The sequence below is a fragment of the Magnolia sinica genome, chromosome 10 (assembly GCF_029962835.1).
Source record: "Magnolia sinica isolate HGM2019 chromosome 10, MsV1, whole genome shotgun sequence".
Lineage (NCBI taxonomy): Eukaryota > Viridiplantae > Streptophyta > Magnoliopsida > Magnoliales > Magnoliaceae > Magnolia > Magnolia sinica.
The window spans coordinates 30,287,880-30,310,270 of record NC_080582.1 but is presented as its reverse complement, the minus strand read 5'-3'; the positions used below and the strand labels follow the sequence as shown (position 1 = coordinate 30,310,270).

Here is a 22,391-nt window from a genome sequence, read left to right as displayed (position 1 = left end):
CCATAGGCTGCCCCTCATGAGGCTCATTTGATGTATTTAAGCCTTGGGCCATTACTTGGAGCCCAACATGGTGTGTATAATATTGTGGATAATGCCCATTTATTTCCAGCTATTGTGTGGGCCATGGGCTATTTCATGAGAACCTTGCATAAAGTCCATGGGATGTGGCCCAAATGTGATGTATATGAGGCCCTTGAAGCGAGGCCCGATATGGTATGTTTATGGCCCTTGTATGAGGCCCGACATGATATGTTTATGGCCCTTGTATGAGGCCCAACATGATATGTTTATGAACCATGTGATGAGGCCATTGTAATGTGTAAGTCCACTATAATTATGTTTGCCCAATCATTCTCTTGGTTAGTATAAGCCTTGGGCCCCCATCATGAGATAGATTCTATGGGCCATGCCTTGGGAAGCAATGATAGTTAAATGTCTACATTGTAAGAATAATGGTGGTTAAATGTCCATCTTGTGATCCTCCCTAGGGCCCATTGACTAGGCTCGTTCTCATTCCCTCCTTAGTGGGCTAGCCCAAACGGATGGGTCCCCACTATTATTAGTATAATCCATCCCACCTTATTGGACTATCCTAATTCTTTGGGTCCCCATTGATGCTAGTAAGTACCCAAACCTGAAAGCTCATTATTAGGCCCATGAGTAGGCCATCTAGATCCACCCTTGTTGTGAGGCCACTTCATCATCACTGCAGATGGTAGGATCAGTGGTATCGGATTTGGTATATCCACCGTTGAGGACCGATCCTCATGTTACGAATTAGATCTCCTGTCCTTCTAGGGACCCCGCTGTGTATAGGCCGATTATTGATTCCGACTATGTTAGTATACGCACAGGGTATGTGTTAACATAGCATTATGTTCACATGAGGCCCATGAGATTATGCCCCTTGTGATGGTATGAGGCCTATTGCTTGTGTAAGGACTATTGTGCAATGATGTTGTGAGGTCCATTGCGATATATGAAGACCATTGTGTTGACATAAGGTGACAATATTGGTTAAGATTATCATCCATTATGGGTTGGCGTTAACACCTGAACAGCATGGGTCGAGATTATCATTCATTCCAGGTCAAGGTTACCATTGAGAGTTTTTTTCTCCTTATTGGTGGCATATAGCTCATAATAGTCTCAAAGAAATCCTGGGCCATGAGCATTCAATGGATTGGATCTACCTTGTGATGAGCCCGGTGATCAAACAAATGCATCGTCATGCATTAGATGAGGTTTGTCCGAAGCTTCTTGTGTAAGCAACCAAAATTTGTACCGACTTGTGATTAACCTGCAATCGTGCACACTAGCTCTGTGGGGCCGTCCCTGTATGTATGTGTCTGATCCATGTCCGTATATCTAGTTTGTGAATATTTTAAGGCATGTTCCCAAATTTCAACCATATCTAAAATTCCAAACTTTTTTGGCCCTCCAAGAGGTTTTCAATGGTAGCATGAAATTCATACTTCTTCTTGCGGGCTGGGCCACTTGATCTTTAGATATGCTTCCATTTTAGCGTATTGCATTACCGTGAGCTCATAAAACAGATGGATGGTGTGGATTAAAGACTTAAACCACAGTGTGCCCTACAACGTCACTCAACACACTGTGCAATTGCCAATTTCGTTAGTAAAAATTTAGAAAATGGATTAAAAGTCTAAGAAAGGAAATTTTTGAAAATCATGGTTTTTATTGGATATGGCAATACTGCAAGCCATTTCGGTCAAAATCCCTTGTAAAATTCCTTCAGTAGAAGGAAAAAGAAGAAACCGGCTGGCCATTCATTTTGAGGGCGAATTAGAGGTGACGTGTAATGACACCCACCCCATTCCATTCGTATTACATACAACTGCGTATCAAAAAAAGCAGAGAGGGAGAGGGCTTTCAAACGCCTACACTACATTGTATTGTTGTAAGCACACCTCTCCTCGGAGAAATCCCAGCAAGCAAACGTAAGAAAACTGAAAATGGCTTTGGCAGCTGCTGGCGCTGGCATAAGAAGCAATGCTTTTCGCTCTTCTCTTCCCCGCTTCCTCACATTTCATTCTCCTTCTCTCCGAATCTCCTCTCTCCCTCGCCGTCTACCAGGTACCCTTTCTGGTTCCATTTCTACCCTTTTTCTGTTTTCCTTCTAACGATGTTGGGACTCAGTATCATTATCATACATGTTGAGATGGCGCGATTATTTGGATCGTCCATGTTCCCATAATCACACTGCAATTATAATTCTGACCTTTAATTTCTGTAGTTGAATGTGATCCATTGAAAGTTTTCTTTTCAATGTTCTGAATTTGTCTGTAAATACTGGTGGTCAGAACCATCTGTCCACCTCTAGCATATCAACAATAGTACTTTATCATCATTTGTTTTTGAAAGTTAGTACTTTGTCATCATTGTCATCCAGTCTGCCTAAATTAACAAGAAATAAACTACATACAGGTAACTTTTATTAGTTGTAAAGGGTTTACAGGTAACTCACAGGTAGTGTTTGCACGGGAAATTTCACCTTTGGGTGAGTTACAGCTTTTCACCCCACTTGTAAACATTTCAGAACGGATAGTTGTTTGGATACCTGTAAGGGCCTGTTTGGATGCCTGTAAGTTCTTTAAGTTTTAATTGACTTACCTGTAAGCCACTTACAGATAATCCTGTTTGGATGTAAGCTGTAAGTCACTTACAGGTAAGTTGGTTTTTGTTTTTGCGTGACCTGTAAATTACTTACAGGTAAGAAGCTGTATATTCACATCGACCCAAGTTTAGCGTAGGTAATCATTCCAAAAAGTTATAATTATGTAAAAGAAGCTTGGCACGAAATATACAATTTTGTTAGGCCCATTGAGATAAATATTTAAGCCAATTCTTATGCTAAACCAATCATCAAGTTGGCCATAAAAGTGAGCCGATGGATTTAATATACCTATAATCTAGAGCAATAACTCAATATAAGAGTTGGAAGGAAACTATAACTATGGATTCTTTCGGGGCCATTGAAGACATTAGATTAGCCAGAACTCCAGAATCAGATGTTGATAACAACTCATTTATAGAGCTGGATCGTATATGATTCAAATTGTTGGAAGCAACTCGGCTTTCTCACTTAGTGCCAATCTTGAAAGCCTGAATAGAGCCTGATCATTATATAACTTTCGGGGCCCACCAAATAATCAGATATTCCCACATATCAGAAATAAATAAGGAACGACATCTATCTTCAAATCCACTTAATTGTGTAATTTGAGTAACTAATCAGAAATTAAATGAAAATGAATTTTAATTCCAATCAATAATCTCAACATTTAGCAACATACATATTAATGCAAAAACGTGGCCCACAATAATCAAACACATAATCAAATACTAACAGATAGTAACCCTGATCACATAATAATAATACAAAAACATAACAAATCGGCCATGAATACAAGCAATCAGACAATAAGGATTCTTGTGTGGGGGCCCTTGGTGGGATGGACCACACACAAGATGGTTTAATAAAATAAAAATGGTCCACCTTAATGGGCAATAATTAAATAAAAAGTTAAAAATATAAAGAGCAATGGTCCCCCATGATGGACTGGACCATGGGACTCGCCTTGATGCCTTGATGTATGTTTCATCAGTTCATTATGAGGTATGGCCCAGAAAAAAAGGATCCAAATCTCAAATGGGCCACACCACCAGAAACAATGGTAATTGAATGCCCACCAACAGAATTTTTTGTGGGCCACAAAAGAGTTGGATCAAGCTTATATTTATGTTTTCCCTTCATCTATGTATGTGTGACCTTATCAATAGGTTGGATGGCAAATAAACATAACGATGGGCCCTATGTAGTCTTTAATGGTGGACGTTCAATCACCACCGTTTCTTGTGATGTGACCCACTTGTGATTTGGATTTGCCTCATATTTTTGGCCCAAGCCCTAAAACAAGATTGCAGAACTGATAGACGGTGTGGATATATCAATACATAAGGTGGGGCCCACTGTCATGGCCTCACTGAATTGGGCCCGATTCAAAAGCAAGAAAAAGAAGAAGAAGAAGCTTGTAACCCCAACAACCGGAGAGAGGCGCATGAAATTGTAGAGAGAGAGAGAGAGAAGAAGCTTGTAACCCCAACAACCGGATAGAGGCGCATGAAGTTGCAGAGAGAGAGAGAGAGAGAGAGAGAGAGAGAGAGAGAGAGAGAGAGAGAGAGAGAGAGAGAGAGAGAGAGCTGATTGTAGGTAGGTTGTTAGTGCAATTCTCCCCCTTCCCCTCTTTTAAAAAATCTGAACGTTGGGCTTCTAAGTCACTTACAGGGAAGTGACTTTTCATCCCCAAACCCCCTACAATTTCCTGGAAGATTTGCTTGTAAGTCACTTACACGTGAATTTCTTCCCCCAAACACCACCTGTAAGTGACTTCCTTGTAAGTCACTTACATTTTACGCAACTTACAGGCATCCAAATAGGCCCTAAGATTTTAAGTTGTAAGTCACTTTCACCTGAAAGTCACTTACATGTCGATTGTTTGAATGTAAGCTATAAATCATTTACTAGTAAATAGTTGTGTATTCACACTAAACACAGCTTGAAGTAGGGAATTACTCCAAAATCTTCAAATCACATGAAAATGTTTGGCATAAGAACATCATTGGGCTGAGCCCATCTAGATGAATCTTTGAGTTGATTCTGAGGATAAAACAATCATCAGGTGGGTCACAAAAGCGGGCCCACGGATACAAAATACTAATGTGGAGCATCTACTTAATATAAGAAACAAGAAATGAAAAAGATTGATTATAAATCCGAGCATTAGTCTTAATTACCATAATCCAAAGCATGCAAAAAGGATGGACAAGATCGTTTATAGAATATACGTCTAGTCACGGATGTTTAGGAGCATCAAATCGCTATGATTTTTTCAAAGTAGTATGCAAAAAGGATGGACAAGATCGTCCATTGAATAGAGGTCCAATCATAGATGTTTAGAACCATCTAATCGTTGTGGGTTCCACAAAGTAGTGGAAGAAGAGTGGATTAGACCTAATTGATGGTCCGTATAGGTGATGTGGATAGCAACAATCCAAAATGCAATTAGGCACATTGGAAGGTTCCCATACATGTAGCCCAGTAGATTATAAAAAAAATCCTTGAAAGTGGGGGAACTTTGGCACATTGTGCTTGAGGTCCATGCAATCACCCTTGGCCCATCCGTGATGTGCTCCAAGACGATGCTAGGGTGAATGATCTAGGCCATCCATTTGGTGTTCCCTACACTAGGTTTGACAACTATGAGAATTTCTATCTGATTCATGAGCATTTATTGGATGGTTAAAAATGAAAAATATACAACGATCTTATCTCCACATACAAGTGTCCATGATCAAATGATAGAGGGGTGCACAATCTAATTGATTTTATTTGATAATATATGCTGTGTGTACAATTTTGTGATTGCCTACATATCAAACATCATAGCATTCCAAGGATCAAGTTGGCCGTAGGGGTGCACACGGTTCGGTTCGGTCTGGTTCTGGGGTGAAACTGGAACTGAACTGTTCCCAACGGTTCCAGGAAAACTAGAACCAGAACCGAACCGTTTGCACCTTAGAATCGAATTGGAATTGCATTGTAAAAAATCAGTTCGGTTCGGTTCTAGGCTTTTTATAAGCCAACCCAATTGCATGGTTTTTTAAAAATTTATAATCTAGCCCAAACTCATCTACTGAAAATTTTGACAGAGAGTAATCTTGTCATGGTTTGTTTTTATGACCCTTTCGTGTTCCGAAAATGATTTTTCTGTCAATGTCTATTCGTGTTGTGATTCATTTGATGAATGGTATAGTTTTTTTTTTTTTTTTTTTTTAAATAAATTTAAATATTTATTAAAAATGGGGTCCAGTTCTAGGTTCGGTCCTACGGTCCGGTTCACAGTCTGGTTTGGTTCTACAGAACCCCAAACTGAGAACCGAACCGAACTAACCGGTTCTTTGATTTTCCGAACTGGAATTGGAGCCGGTGCACTTTAGAACCGGACCAAACCGTGCGGTCTGGTCGGTTCCGATCTGATTTACCAGTTCTACCTGTTCCATGTGCACCCCTAGGCCGTATCAAGCGTTAGCTTATTATTTGTGGGGCCCACCGTGGATTGTATATGCTATCCAGTCCCATTAGATTAATGGGTCTAACTAGGTTGATTGGACTCTGAAAAAATGGCCATTCCAAGGATCAGGTGGGCCACACCACAAGCAATAGTTGGGATGGGGATACTCACGATTATTTGTGGGGCCTGCTGTGAACTGTACATGCCATCTAATCTAGTCAGATGGTTCAAGTGACCAGGATGATTGGGATGCAAAAAGTAGGCCATTGCAAGACATAGGTAGGCCACACCACAAGGAGCAGTTGTGATGGGTACACCCACCATTAAAACTACCAGATTGTTGGTGTGGCCAATTTTGATATTGGTCTGATTTTTGGCACCTTCAAAGAGAGAGAGAGAGAGAAGGGAGGTCCGGTTAACCAAGCACAAAAAATTAGTTATCTGTAAGTACTTCACAACTTAAAGCCAAATAGGCGACATGTAAAACAGTTTCCACCTGAAACTCATTTAAGGTGTAACTTGTTTACAGAAAAACGTTCTGTGCATCCAAACGACCCCTAAGGGCTTGTTCGGTAGACGCCCAAAATAAAGTTCATCCATTTAGTTAATTGTAGGTATGTGTTAGAGATCATATATATTTTGGTAAGGACTAAAAATAATCTTGATAGCCTATGGCCATGATCTCCAGTACATAACTATGATTAACTAAGATGTCGTGAACTCATTTTTAGTTGCCTACCAAACAGGCCCTAACTTGTTAAGGAATAAGTATTGCCATTATGGCATTCTTGAAGATATAATCTAGTAGTGTTCTAGGGGGTTGTTTCCATGGTTGTAATATCTTACTTAACTCTTCACACATGTAAACTATTTCATTCAGTCATTTTTTGGCTAATTGGTAGTGGTTGCCAGGTAAACAATATTATTTATTTATTTATTATTATTATTATTTTTTTTTTTGTGTTTGAGTACTATTAAGAAGCTGTTATGAATTAGAAAGTGTTGTTATGAATTTGAAGAAATTGACCATTGGGCTGTAAAGACTTGAGAGGTAAACTGAATCTCATGTTTTAAAATGAAAAACTTTTGGGTACGTTTTTGTGGAAACCAAGGTATTTACGATTAGGGTTGTAACGGTTGTTATGGCCCTAGTAATGGCCATTTCGGTCTCTTTTTTTATTGAAAGAAATACTGGAAAAGCTTGTATCTGCCCTGTAACGTGGAAAAAAAAATCTGGAAAATATGCATTTGCCCCGTAACAGACATTATGGGGTTGTTATGACCTTTACAAGGGGTGTAATGGGCCGTTAACGGCGATTACTGGTCATTTTTTTCCCATAACGCTTGTTACAGCCGTTACGACCCTGTAATGTGTAACGGTTGCCACTGTTACCTTTACGTAATGGTCTTTACGTCACACCATGGAGGAAACACTTCACAGGCATTTCCCCCCATCCAAACACATGTTATAAAGTGTATATAGGTGAAGTGTTTACAATCCTTTACCAGGTTTGTGGAGCGGTATTTTTGTAAATATATAGCCATTTGGAATTCTAGAATCCTCTCAGGTCTTCTAGAACCTTCATAAGTATGGCTTGAGAGACTTACAATTATAAATACCACATATCGTATTCATTGTTTTCATCAAGTATAAGTCTCTTTATTATTTTACATGATATTGAGTGGGCTCTTTGATCCTATTCTTTTCTCCTTTCTCTTTCTAGCTTTTGATCATAACTTCTTTTAAGATTTCATATCATAAATAGTATTAATTAAATTTTTTTATGGATATATAGTAAATTTTTATAGATATTTAGCCTTGGCAATTGTCGAGGTGGCACTCCAATAAAAATCAGTTTCCCTTCAAAAAAGGAAAAAATGCTTATAGATATATATATTAATTTTTTATTGATGATTTTACAATTAAGCAAAAGCAACTTACCAAACCATCTTTTCTCAAGCTATTATTAGTAAATTAACTAATCCTTAATCAAGTCATGTATGAGAGTACTAAACTAGTAACCATTAATCAAATACTGGAAGCTACTCAAAATGTTGTTCAGACAGACTTTAGAGTTTAATAACCATGTCCCATCCCATGTCCCAAGTTCTTATGCTGTTAATCAAAACAAATTCATGTTTTCTATACCAAGTGTGTGTGAGTGATCTAGGGTTCAATCCCTGGTGCTGTTACCTTTAAATAAAACAAAAAACTTTATTCACTCACAATCATCAAATTCTATCCTCTGATACATTTCCATCATCATTATGGTCATCTCCCTTGTAGATGTATTGTTCTTCTTCCTCTGTCTGCTTGGAATCAATCTCCTCTTCTTTTGGCTCCATATTTGTATGCCTTTGTAGTTGCTGTCTAGTACTTGGAATTGGTTGAGGGTGTTGAATGATATCATCCGGATCAACAAAGTCAAATAATCATCATTGTGTACTTGATTCTTGCTTTCTTTCACAGCTATCCACTCACTTCAATCATCAATGTGATGCAAAGAGATAGGATTGATGTTTCTGTGGTTTAGGAATTACTCTCGAAGCTGTTGATTTCATTGAACAACAACTAGATCATGTAGCTGCAATTGTTTTTCTTATTCCCCTTTTTTGTTGTGGATCTGTGACGAAATCTGGACCGTTTTCTGACTTGTTTCTATTTTTTGGGAAAAACCTTTAAAAATTTATCAGAAAATTCGAGAAAAATCACCATAAATCTTCTAAAATCAAGCTCTTCCATATACCATACATTTCTGCTTCAGATTGCTACCTGGCCATACCCACCCTGCTGACGTCATCTGCACGACTGGTTGACATTGGCAATGGGCCCCACTATCACGTGTGCGCACGCACAAACACACACACACACACACACACACACACACACAATTTGAGAGAAACTATATAATGCTTCATAGGAGTACATGGTTACATACAATTATATATGTTCCTCCAGTATTGGGGATTATGGACTGACTCAGAGGACATTCAGTGACACATCTTCATAGAGATTGGAAGTTGATGTTTAGTAGGGGTAAAATTCAGTTAAACCGGCCTGTACTTGGAGTCTTCCCTCAGTTCCTGGTAGCTTAGTGCTGATAGTTCTTCTATTGGGAATCCTGGTAATTCGGCATGGGAGCCATCTTGAAGGATAATGATGGTGATATCATAATGATGTTCTCTTGCCCTGCTAGACTGGGAGATTGTACTGAAATGGAATCTAGAGCTTGTAGAAGGCTTCATATCTCTCTCCAATATCTTCGCAGGAACTTTAACAGTTTGCGTGTATCCCAAAACTGTCATCTCTTGTACTAATATGTGTATACTGAGCCTTGAAGTTTGCTTTCATTTCTTGAAATCATGGAGTCATCCTCCAGCTCAAACATTTCATTTTCCTATGTTTTAGGAGCTAGGCCTATAGCCAGCTCTCTTGCCAAGGGATCACATGTTCTCTGCTTCCCATTTGTTCAGTGCTTTCTTCTTTTATAGTTTCTTTTTTCTATTATTTTGCTGTCATCCATAAAAGGAGTACCTAGTCCTTTTCTCTGCGCAGGGATCCTTTTGGTTGTCCCTGCACTTCATTTTTCTTGACATGCTTGTGGGGTTATCAAATGTTAACAGTAGAGAAGGGAGACTATTTATGTATCCAACCATGAGCTTCTTGTATGAGAAAAAAATTTGTTTCCTATATGAGTGTATGACACCTGGAAATTTTATTAATCTTGACTTGTTTATTTTTATTAGAAGATGAGAAGTAAAAATATAAACTATCTTAGCTGTTGGGGTCTAACCTTAGTTGTGCTGGCACAATGTTCTCATTTGCTTGAGTTGTGATATAAAAGATCATTTAGTCCATTTGCAAAATAAGAAGAAAGCCTACCATGTTAAACATAATCATAATTTAACTCAGCCAATGATCATGAATAATTGCTTGATAGTCTACTTATACAAAAACTAAAAGAAACAAGTTGATAATATCTTAATTTTGAAACTATAAGGTTCCTTCCAAGGGACTTCTTTCCATGCTGTCAAGGAAGGTCTGACTTTTCAGTATTTTAATTACTAAACTTCAGAGATTTCATTTCATTGATTTTAAAACCTTCATTGTATCCTCAAAATCACATGCTTGATGATATGCATTTAATATTTATGATTGATAAATCACTAGAGTGAGGGATTTGTTAATTTACCCAAATCTGTGTACTTATTTAGGTGGTAATCATTATTTTCTGGTAATCAGTATTTTCTTCTCACCATTTTTTCCTTTTCTATTCAATATACTTGCTCTAGTCTTGTTGATTCTTTTCAAATTTGGTGAAGACTCCACAATTTTCATATTATATTGTGAAATAAATCTTTTTGCAGCTTGTAAGTATCATATTCGTGGAATGCGTGAGGAGGCCACATTGGACCCAAAGCTTTCATCCAAAGATGACAATCTTTTATCCCAGAATTGGAAGATTAAAATGCTATATGATGGAGAATGCCCCCTTTGCATGCGTGAGGTCTGGAGGACAGTTGACATATTTATATCTAGGAACTAATGGGTTTCTCATTTACTAATTTTATTAGGAAATATACTGGGTAATGATATGCACTTTTGACAACACCCATCACAAAGTTTTGGACAAATTGCTTCCTCCTACTTTGCTAATTTAATTAAACATGTCAATATGTTTTTTTTTTGCTAAATCAATATCAGTAATTGAAATTATTGTAAAAATTTCCTAGTGTTGTAAATATCTAAGGGGAGTGGTCCACTACAGTCGACTGGATCTGGATGACAGCTTACCATCCCGTCGATCTGTGTGGGCCCCAACATGATGTGTGCATGATGTCTGAGTTGACTATCAGATGCACCATTATGAATTAGGCCCGGGGCCCAAAAATCAGGCTAATTCATGATTCAGGTGGGCCACAACACAGGGAAACAATTGGGAGGGGACGCCCACCCTTGATTTCACGAGGGCCCTTCAGCTGTACAAATTGGCTTGTATTCCACATACACAGCAGTGGAGAGTTGCAAAAATTGTGAAGCGAAGCAACCACTGATTTGGGTGTAGGAGTGGTGAAGTGTTTATTTCAAAACGTAAACAAATAGGTAGGAAGCGGGAATAAGAGCAAGAGTCCAAACCCCTACTTGAAGTGGGAGAGGCACCTAGTTAGAACTTACAAGGATCCTGCAACAAAGGGTGGGCCCCATACAAAAGCAAAGTGGGTGCACCCCTCCCTACTGTTCCACTTTGTGTGGCCCATCTGAGTCGTGGACTGGCCTGAATTTTGGGCCGTGGACCTAACATGATGAGGCACAACCGATGGTTGGCACGATGTAGATGCCCCAAATAACAGTGTTGAAACTAATTAACCCCTACATAGTGGAAAAAAGGGTCTTGCATTGTATCAAGAAGAATGTGTTGCATACTTCTCTAAGTACTCACCTTAGAGCCCAAGCCCAAGTCTATCCATAGCAAACCCATGCCGAACCAAAACTTAAGCCTGAACCCATGTTTGAAGCCCGAACACAACACAAGCTTTGCTATGACCCGAGAACTCACTCAAATACTCAAGATTCAAAATGGATCCAAAAACATGGGGGACCCAGCCTAATCAAAGGTTGGGCCCCCACAGTTTTTAACTGCCACAGGAAATGGAAAAAGTATTTCCATGTCCCTGACCACAAATGAATTTGGTCCTTGATGCTGGAAACTTTTCTGCGTCTGAGGAGAGATTTGGGGCCAACTTTGAACCTTAATTTCTTTGGTTCCTGACATCCAAACTTTATGATCCAGAGGTCCATTTTGTAGCCCATCATATGATATTTCCAATAAAATTAATGTCAAGTTGATCCAATCTATTGGCACGAAGTTCTGATGGAAGTGCCGAACAGTGTGTGTGGTTGATTGGCAGTTGCAGAACAGGAAATTGACCAAACTTGTGGGCCCCATATCTGCCAACCACTAGGAATTTGTTCCTCAAATCAAATCATTAGTTATCCTATCAAATACCCTTTCCATCAATCCATAGATCACCCGAATCCAACACATGAGCACTGAGAATTTGGCTGAACTATCCATATAAGCTTTAAGCTTATAGTTACAACCCCTTTCCCACATCATACTTCTCTCTCTCTCTCTCTCTCTCTCTCTCTCTCTCTCTACTTTAATTTTCTAGGAGGTACAGACCTTTGTGGTTAATGTACCCCTCCTTTTTTCCCCTTTTTAGTATTGATCTTCTAGTTATAGCTCTAAAAATATGTGGTGGGAAGTCCTATATTTCGTCTGCAAAAGTTCTTTTATTAAATCACTATAATATTCCCAAAGACTTCATTCCCCATTTGTGTCATAAGGGATTTGATTTATTTTGCTTGACAATGTTCACTTAGTGATGGAAATACTTCCTGTTTTCTGTCCTTATTATATTATTTCGCTCCGCTACAATGTCTTACTTCCTGATTTCTATCTGTTATATTGTTTCATTCACCTATGTGAAAATTTCTCATGGAACTATGATCTCAGCAAGGTAGTAGAGGAGGACGTAGAAGAAAACAAGAGAGAAAATAGAGAAGAGAGAGAACTTTTATGAGAGAGGGAGAAGAACGTGTGGAGGAGAGATATAAACCCGAATCTCTTACTCCCTATTTGTTGAGAAATACCATGTACAAACCATTTTTTGGACCCATTGCTCCCTTGGACAGACTGGCCCAATACCTTATTCAACTATAGTGTACAACTTATTCAACTTAGTGCAAAACTTATTCAACCATGAACTGAAATATGTTCCGTTCAGCACTCCCCCTTAAGCTGGAGCATAAATATTGAACATGCCCATCTTGTTACTAACAAATGATCCCTGTGAATGTAGTAGAGGCTTGGTGAATATGTCAGACAGCTGAGCCTTAGACTGGACATACTGGGTGAGAATTTCTTTGGATGCTATCCTTTCTTTAATGATTTGGTAATCCACTTCTATGTTTGTCGCTTGTTAAATTGGTTGTGTGACGCTGCTTGATTATCACGGTATAGAATAATTGGTTCTCCACTGAAGAGTTGAGGTTCATGTTGAGGAGATTGTGTCCACAACAACTCACAAATTGCATGACCCACGGCCCTATACTCTGCTTCAACACTTGACTTGGCGACAACTAAGGGATATGTCAAATGTATGGGCAGATGAAAGTAGGTGATGGTATGAAACAAAATTGGAGATTAGGTGAAGGGTACAAGAGTGAGTACCTTTACGAGTCTAGTTCTGAAGATGGTGGTATATGTTCAGGAGCCTCTTTCAAGGGAGATGATGGATGTGAACTAGAGACCATTGGAATGGGTGTAGGAGTTGATGCTGTCTTGTCCTGATGTTGAGGAATGGTCGCTAGTGGAGCAACATAAGGATGAGGAATGGCAAAGTGATGAGTGTAAAATGGATCCCCTTGACTGGAAGGAAGGGAGAATAATGATTTATCTTCAAAGAAGGTCACTTCTGCACTATAATTTGATTTTTTTTTTTTTGGATCGAAGCACTAATACCCTTTCTGAGTGCAAGAGTATCCTAAGAAAGCTCATTTGCTAGTATAGACATCACGTTTTTCAAGACCAAGATGTAGGGTAATGAGCAAACTCAGGGCAATCAAACACTCTTGCAGGTAGAGGAAATGGTGAAGCTTCGGGAAATAACACAAAAAGGGAGTTTTGCTATGAAGAATGGATGAAGGCTTGTGATTAATGAGATGAAATGCTATTAAGGAGTATTGGCACACGAGGTTTGATGAGTAATGCCGATGGATTTTAAGAGATCTTGGAAGTAAGTGCAGAGATACTCAAGAGCATTATCGAACACAAGGCATTTGATTTCTATGTTAAATTATGTATGAATCTTGGAACGAAAGATTTTAAACATTTCAAGAAATTTAGAGCAATCTTTCATCATAAATACCCTTGTTATTCTTGCATATTTAGTAATTAAATTAATAAGTTTTCCTTTAATGAGGGCCTAAAAACATGCATCGTTGATTCAAGGAAACATTGAGGAAACATGGGGAAAATGGTGGATCCATCCTTCCATCCAACCTTCCATCAAGGCATGCACATACATACATAAAAACACACATGCATGATCCATCCATGGATGCATACATATTTGCATACAATGACAGATACATACACACACACATGCATAATCCATCCATGCATGCATGCACACATCCATCCATCCAACCATCAAACCATCCATCCATCCAAGCATACATTCATAAATACATCCATCCATGATCCATCCTTCCATCCATGCATGCATACATATACACATACAAATGTGTATTTCATCACACAACTATGTATCCATAAAAAAATTGAAATGAAATTTTTTTAAAATAAACATAGTTTTGGCGATATCGATACATTAGTGATATCATCGAAATAACACTGATACCAATGTTTTAAATATCGTTATTGTGTAATGTATTGCACCCTTGGGATATAGATAAATATTGTTTATTACATGTGATATATCGGTTGTATCGCGTAATGTATCGTTGTTGTTGGGAAACATGGGAACGTTGAGAAATTGGTCGAATGTTTCAATGAAACTTAAGGGATTGTTGTAAAAGACATCAATACACATTTAGAAATAAAAACATTATAAAAAACGTGCACATATTAGGGGTTTCCTTTGTATGGGTTCCTAATATATGTGCTTTCCAACTGAACTGACGCAAGTATATTCAAAATCTATTCATATAATTTATAAACATAAGAAGACAGGTATGGAAACACAATCAGTACATTCAAAAGCAAAAAGAACAATCGCTAGATCAGGTTACATACATGTTTAATTTTGTGTTTGGATATAAAGATTACAACTGCTCTGTGAGAAATTGAGAAATTTTGTTTGTTTTTTTTTTTTTTTTTTCTCGATTTTCCACAACTTGACCCATCTCCCCCAAATCTCGAAATCGAAGTTCCAATCCATAATTTTTCATGGAAAACATGAAGAATCATAGATTTGTAACCATTTGACACTGGTTTAATGTGATTTACAACAAAAACATGGATCAAAAATTGAAAATGCTCACTGGATCGAATGGATGGGATATATCGGCACTGCCTGTGCATTTCGTATCGCACAAGTGGGATACAAGATATATCGTGGGATATATCGGGCTGCTATCGTCGATATTTAAAACACTGACTGATACATTGGCAATATAAGCAACTCTTGGAATTTACATAGTCGAAAATATTGGCGATGTAGCGTGATATATTACTAATACCTAGAATTTTTGATACTACTAGTGTTATCTGTATAGCCGAGCTGGAGATATTGATAATTTTGTGGATATTATCGATAATATCTGGATACTTGGAATAGTGGTTATGTGCAAGTGGCTCCTTAGCGCATGTCACCTTCCCACCCTTTTGACATTGAAAATGCTGATTGGGCAGTACTGCTCTCTGCGAGGATGATGGATGAGAACTATGGTCGTCGTCTTGAGTGGAATGGTCAAAGTGGGCCTCTTCAATAATCTGGCTTATAGATTGTTGACTCTGACCCGTCATGTAACCCGCACCACTTTCACCTCTACTCATCGCTACCACCTCTATTGTGCTGTAGTCGCCACCATCCCCATCGGACTGGCCTCCATCTCCTCACTAACCATTGCCATTGATGTTATTATCCTTGCCACTGCGGTTGAATGCGGATAAAGTTTCATCATTACTCAATATGACCCGATGATGGGGAGGGTGCTGTGAAGGTGCCTCACCACCCAAATCAGGACATACTGGACTCGTTAAAGCATCAAAGGAGTTTGCTCGGGTTCTTTGCTCGCTAATTACCCAGTCGATGTCAATACCACTAGACGTTGCCCCCTCAGTTACCTTTGGAGTAGGGCCTCCCTCAACATCATCTAAATCAACTGACTTGACTCATTTATAAAGTGGGTCCTCAACATCATTACCGAATTGTACCATCTTGCCCGTCGATAGTAGGTCGAGTAGGTCCTAATGTGCCTTTATGTCACGATCTGCCTGTTGCTGCCTCTCTTTCAACATTATATTATGATAGTAGTATATGAGTTTTTGTTGCTTTTTATATCCCAGTCTATTCCTCTTGTTGGTGTGTATGAGCTACCGTGTGCTCTAATTCCTTTCTCATGACGAGAAGAGACAATTTGGGTGAGAACACGGATGGCCAATAACTGTAGTGTGGGTACATCGCCTCTGTACATCCCCCACCACTTGTCTGTCAATTTATCAAAAGCGTGCTTTAGTTTGAATGGGGAATGCGGTTACTTAATCATAAACCATACTACTTAATTAATTAAAATAATAAATATACTCACATAGCATTATCCTTTTTCTCGATGCTTTTGCAGGTGCGATTGAGAACTCACCCCAGCTTCTCCAAAATGTAGCTATTGTACATACAAATTCACAAATCACCATTATTAATCACTCAAATATTTAGAGACTATAAAAAAGTGAATTTGTTTTACCATCATCGGAATTTGCCCAATTTGCTTTTACTTGGTCCCAAAATTTGCTTTTTTCCTTTGCGTTAGGGAACAACTTTTCATAGACCTGGTGGACGACCATCGTCAATCCGTTATCCTCCCAGAGCCAACATTTGTGATAAAACTTGGGGTTCAAGTCATATGCTGTAACCCAAGTAATATTTAATCAGTAGGATTAATATATAAACAAAAGTGATACTTAAATTGCAAGTGCAAGTGATAAATAAACAAAGTTAAATGTTACAAACTTGCCAACCTGGTGGATGGTCAAGGTTCTTGGTCCATTTTTCATTGATGATCTGGAGCACCTATAGATGCGAATGGGGAGATACAACCCCTATCTTCTCTCTTATCAATCTTATAAGCTTGTAGAATGATCCCATTAAAGGCCACGTCTCATTATCTATGACCTTAAGGACCCTATAAATCGGTTGAAGGATTCCAACAACTTAGGAACTCCATCCCGTAAGGAATCACTAAGCGCCGTCCTTGTTATCCTTGGTGCAATCGAGGTCTATCTTTGATTCCACTCGAAGCATCTCTTAGATCTGAACAATCTCCTCACCCTACTCCATGTTTGTAACGAATTGTGTCGCACCCGGTCAGATGATATCCCCTCAACACTCCTTGCGCATTGCGGACAATAACCATGAGTCACTATATATGAAGTTTGTCGCTTTCTTTGCCTCATCAGCAATGTTCCTGACCATCTTTCTCTAGCCTATCGACTCAAGCAACAAGTCAATGTAATGAGCCATGTATGAGGTCCAATAAATACTATACTTCTTCATCAACCTCACCCCCGCCTTGATGAATGTACTACCATTGTTCGTCACAACTTGCACCACATTCTTTAATCCCACCTCTCTAATCACTCCATTTAAAAAGCTATATAGATAGGAGTGATCCTTTATATGGGCGATGCATCAATAGACTTGAGGAAAACAGGCTGCCCTAATTATAATATACCATGAAATTAATAATGGACAACTTTGTGGATCCCGTTCACTAATTGCACATGATTGTCATTCTGTATGTCTCCCAGTTTGGCTTCACTTCATATACCCAAGCCTACATCTCCTCGTACTCGTGATCAAGGTAGACCCCCAAGATCTTTTTGGGGTTGGAGGCTTAACGCCTGTCCCAACATGTTGTACGGTGTCGATTATAGTGTGAAAGTGAGGGATGACTGCTGCATTTGCTGGTATGTGGTGTGAAATGAACTACATGGCCGTGGCACTCCTTGTAGCCTCCCCGAAACTCCCTTTGCTCCATATGTTTTTCAGTCTCTTCTACTTTGCACCTACAATGGGTGCATCTGTAACACGGGTCCTCTGGACGTGTTGTGAGCCAGACTTGCCTGAACCACCATCACCTCTACTGCCTTCCCCCCCTCCAACTGCCTTGACCTTTCTTACTGCTCCCACCAACCTCTTGTCTAGAGGCCCTAAACGATGGCCTAGTCTCCTCAATTGGTCTCCTCTACTCCACATCCCACCTTGATTTTGCGGACTCGCGCATCCCCTGCCTATACTCCCTCCTATTCTGCTCAGTAATATAGTCTTCTGAATATGCCAATACCTCGTTGTTATTGTCAATTTGCTCCTCATAAACTGTCCGTAGAGCTCATATAGGACCTCGTAACTCCTCCTTGACATTCCTCTCCCATGTCTCATGCTGCTGCCTTTGTGTCTTCCTCTCACTCAATACTTTCCTAATCTTTGTTCTCACTCCTTTAGAACACTTGGGTGGTCCTTCATATTCTTATACCTCTTTACCAAGTGCTTTAGCCTATACACTCCCCCACTCCTTGACGTGTAGCTATGGTAATTGTAAATTGTTGCATATCTATTTTTCTCCATTAGTCGTCTATGTTTCCACCTAATGCCCCTTACTCCTCTTCCTGATGACATTTTACTTGCTGCCACCTGCATTATAAATACAACCAATAATAACATCCACTAAGAACACAATAACCAGTAAAATCTCATTAAAAAACGAGTAATACATCAATCCATGCATCATGCATTCATACATCCATCCAACTATCCAATCATCCATCCATATATGCATCCATTCAAACATACATAAACATATGTTTGATAATCCATCCATCCATCCATGAATGCATGCATGCAAACATACATGAACACATGCATGATGATCCATCCATTTATCCAACCATCCATCCATGCATGCATGCATATAAACATACATACACACGTACGATGATCCATCCATTGCATGCATGGATACAAACATACATAAAAACATGTAGGATGATCCATCCATTCCCTCCATCCATGCATGTATGCATACAAACATAAATAAACACATGTAGGATGAGCCCTCCATCCCTCCATCCATGCATGCATGCATACAAACTTACATAAATGCATGCGTGATTATCCATCCATCCATGCATGCAGGCATGTGTACAAACAAACATAAACACACGCATGATGATCCATCCATCCATGCATACAAAATACATAAACACAAGCATGATGATCCATCCGTCCAACCAATCATCTCATCCATCCAACCATCCATCCAGCCCGCCAACCATCCATCCATATTCCATCCACCCAACCATCCATCTATGCATGTGTATGCATGCACACAAACACACAAACACATGCATGATGATCCATCCATCCATCCATTAATTCATGCATGCATGCATATGTCCATACATACGGTATCCAACCATCCATCCAACCAAGCATCCATCCATCCATCCATGCATACATTCATATACACATCCATCCCATCATCCAAGCATGTATGCATACACCCATGCATCCAAAAATATTTTCAAATTGGAAAATATTTTTATAAACAGATTTTTATTTTAAAATCTTTTGAAATAAATTTCCACCAATAAATGCAACCATTTGAATCATAAAAGAGAAGAAATTAAAAGAAAACAGAAATAAAAGGAAGGATTTTTTATTTTTTCAAACCAAACATTTTTTATTTTGAAAATATAAATAATAACAAATTTTTTTTTTCTGATAAATAGTGAGATCAACATGAATCAGTAGATCAACCCACCCTCATCATTAAGTTAAAAATTGGGTCCCCGATACCTCAATTCGGGCAAGAAAATGGGGAAAAATTGAATTACTCCAAATTTCCTCATTTAGATCTTAATCTCTCGATTTCTCTTTCAAATTCATTACAATGCATTGGAATCATGCATGGACATGGATTGGATGTGAAATATATGAGAAATATAAAGGAAAAACCCATTTTAATGCATGATTTTATACCTTCTTGATTTCAGACCACCTACCTTCCAATCTGCATTTTCTCGCCTAAATTGGAGATTCAATCCACACGGTATGAAGAGTAGAGAAGGATTTGATGAGGATAATGTGAAGAAGAGATGAGAATATTGAGAGAGGAGGAGGAGGAGAGTTTGGGAGAGATGATGTGTTAGGCTTGCTTGCCCTAACACATAATATTTTATTATGATAAAGCATATAGTACACTGCAGGGGAATAGGGAAGTGTGCACATGCACTTACACTAAAAGGACACACAATAAATACAATACACTAGCATTCTCTATACTCCCCCTCAAGTTGGAGCATAGATGTTGATCATGCCCAACTTGTCATGAACATGATGAAGAACATCTCGATTCAAGGACTTTGTAAGAACATCAGCAAGTTGATCCCCAGATCGAACAAAAGGAGTGACAATTTCTTTAGAAGCGACTTTCTCCCGAATAAAGTGACAGTCAACCTCAATATGCTTGGTTCGCTCGTGGAAAACTGGGTTACGAGCAATATGGATGGCCGCTTGATTGTCACAGTGAAAAGGAATAGGACCCGAAGGAGGATAGCCAAGTTCTTCAAGAAGATTGCGAAGCCACACAAGTTCACATGTCGCATGAGCCATGACTCGATACTTAGCCTCGGCAAGCAACAACTGGCTGCTTTTTGCTTTCCAGGTTATAAGATTGCCACCTAGGGTACAGAATCCGGATGTAGAGCGGCGATCAAAAGTACTACCTGCACAATCGACAATACCGAAAGATGAAGATGACCATGCAACTGAAAGTAGAGGCCAAGACCCGGGGCTGATTTTAAATACCGAAGTATGCGGTAGACAGCCGTGAGATGAGAAGTACAGGGTGCTTGCATGAATTGGCTAACAACCCCCACTGCAAATGAGAGATCTGGGCGAGTAATAGTCAGGTAAATAAGCCGGCCTACAAGTCGTCGATACATCTCGGGATTAGTAAGGAGAGTACCATCATCTGGTCGAAGCTTCTGTGAAGTATCCATGGGAGTGGTAGCAGGCTTGCATCCTAACATGCCGGTTTCCATGAGAAGATCGAGCGCATATTTTCGTTGTAACAAGACCAATTTGGATGATGAGCGAGCAACTTCAATTCCGAGGAAGTAGCGAAGAGGACCAAGATTCTTGATTTCAAACTTGGTCTTCAAAAAATCTTTGACCTCCCTCATTCCAGCAGAATCACTACCGGATAAAACAATATCATCCACATAGACAATGAGAACCATGATGCCCGTCGATCGACGACATATAAAGAGAGAATGATCAGCATGACTACGAACAAAGCCAAACTCCAAGAGAGCCTGACTAAATTTTTCGAACCATGCACGTGGAGATTGTTTGAGTCCATAAAGAGCCTTCTTCAACCGACATACAAGTGCAGGGTTGTGAGAAGTAACAAAGCCAGGAAGTTGATGCATGTAAACTTCCTCTGTAAGATCTCCATGCAGAAATGCATTCTTAACATCAAGTTGAAACAAGGGCCATTATAAATTAACGGCCAAGGAGAGCACAACGCGAATTGAATTAAGTTTAGCCATCGGAGAGAATGTCTCGAAGTAATCCACACCATGAGTCTGTGTATAACCTTTAGCAACAAGACGGACTTTATAGCGATCAATTGAGTCGTCTGGAAGAAACTTGATCATATAAACCCATCGACAACCGATAGGTTTATGGCTTAAAGGAAGTGACACAAGGTCCCAAGTATGATTCTTCTCAAGAGCAGACATTTCTTCTATCATCGCCTTTGTCCAATCAGGAATTTGAAGAGCATGTGAGAGAGATCTAGGAATAGTCTGTGATGAAAGGGAAGCTGCAAACGACTAAAAAGACGGTGAAAGATGATCATATGAAACGAAATTACTAATGGGGTGTTGAGTACAAGATCGTGACCCTTTGCGCAAGGCAATTGGAAGATCTAAACTCGAGTTAGGAGAGTCACCTGAACCAACATCCAAAGTAAGCGGAAGGGTAGATGACTGAGCTTGTGAAGATTTATCTCGACGCTGATACACCCGCAGAGGCTTAGGCTCACCCATATCACCAACAGGATGCTGAATAGAGGGGAGAGGAGTTTTCCCATGATCACTAGTGGAAAGAGGATAAGAGTCATACTCCCCCTGACGCGCAAGAGGATCACAGAGGGATCGGCCTGAAGAGGAGAAAAAAGACAGATCCTCAAAGAAGGTGACATCGGTAGAGACATATTTCTTGCGAGTCAATGGGTCAAAGCATTTATAACCTTTCTGACTCCGAGTATATCCTATAAAGACACATTTAATCGCCCTGGGACTAAGTTTATCATTACTCCCATCCAAAATTTGAACAAAGCATGTACAACCAAAAACTTTAGGTGGTAGAGGAAATAGATTATCATGAGGATAAAATATAGTAAATGAAGATTTATAAGACAGAATACGTGAGGGTATACGATTAATAAGAAAAGTAGCAGTTAAAAGAGCATCACCCCAAAAA

General features: G+C 39.3%; 1 protein-coding gene across 3 annotated transcripts in view; it reads left to right on the top strand.

The window, feature by feature from the left end:
* The first annotated feature begins 1,857 nt into the window (after positions 1 to 1,857).
* The window catches only part of LOC131258259 (uncharacterized protein At5g50100, chloroplastic), a 124,489-nt gene continuing 103,955 nt past the window's right edge, over positions 1,858 to 22,391 (top strand). Inside the window, exons 1-2 of one of the 3 annotated variants that reach the window (XM_058259456.1) lie at positions 1,858 to 2,097; positions 10,464 to 10,603. In XM_058259456.1, coding sequence (XP_058115439.1) covers positions 1,977 to 2,097; positions 10,464 to 10,603 — 261 coding nt within the window. In that variant the 5' untranslated portion in view covers positions 1,858 to 1,976. The remainder of the gene's footprint in view (positions 2,098 to 10,463; positions 10,604 to 22,391) is intronic. The other 2 variants (XM_058259454.1, XM_058259457.1) reach the window with 2 other exon arrangements.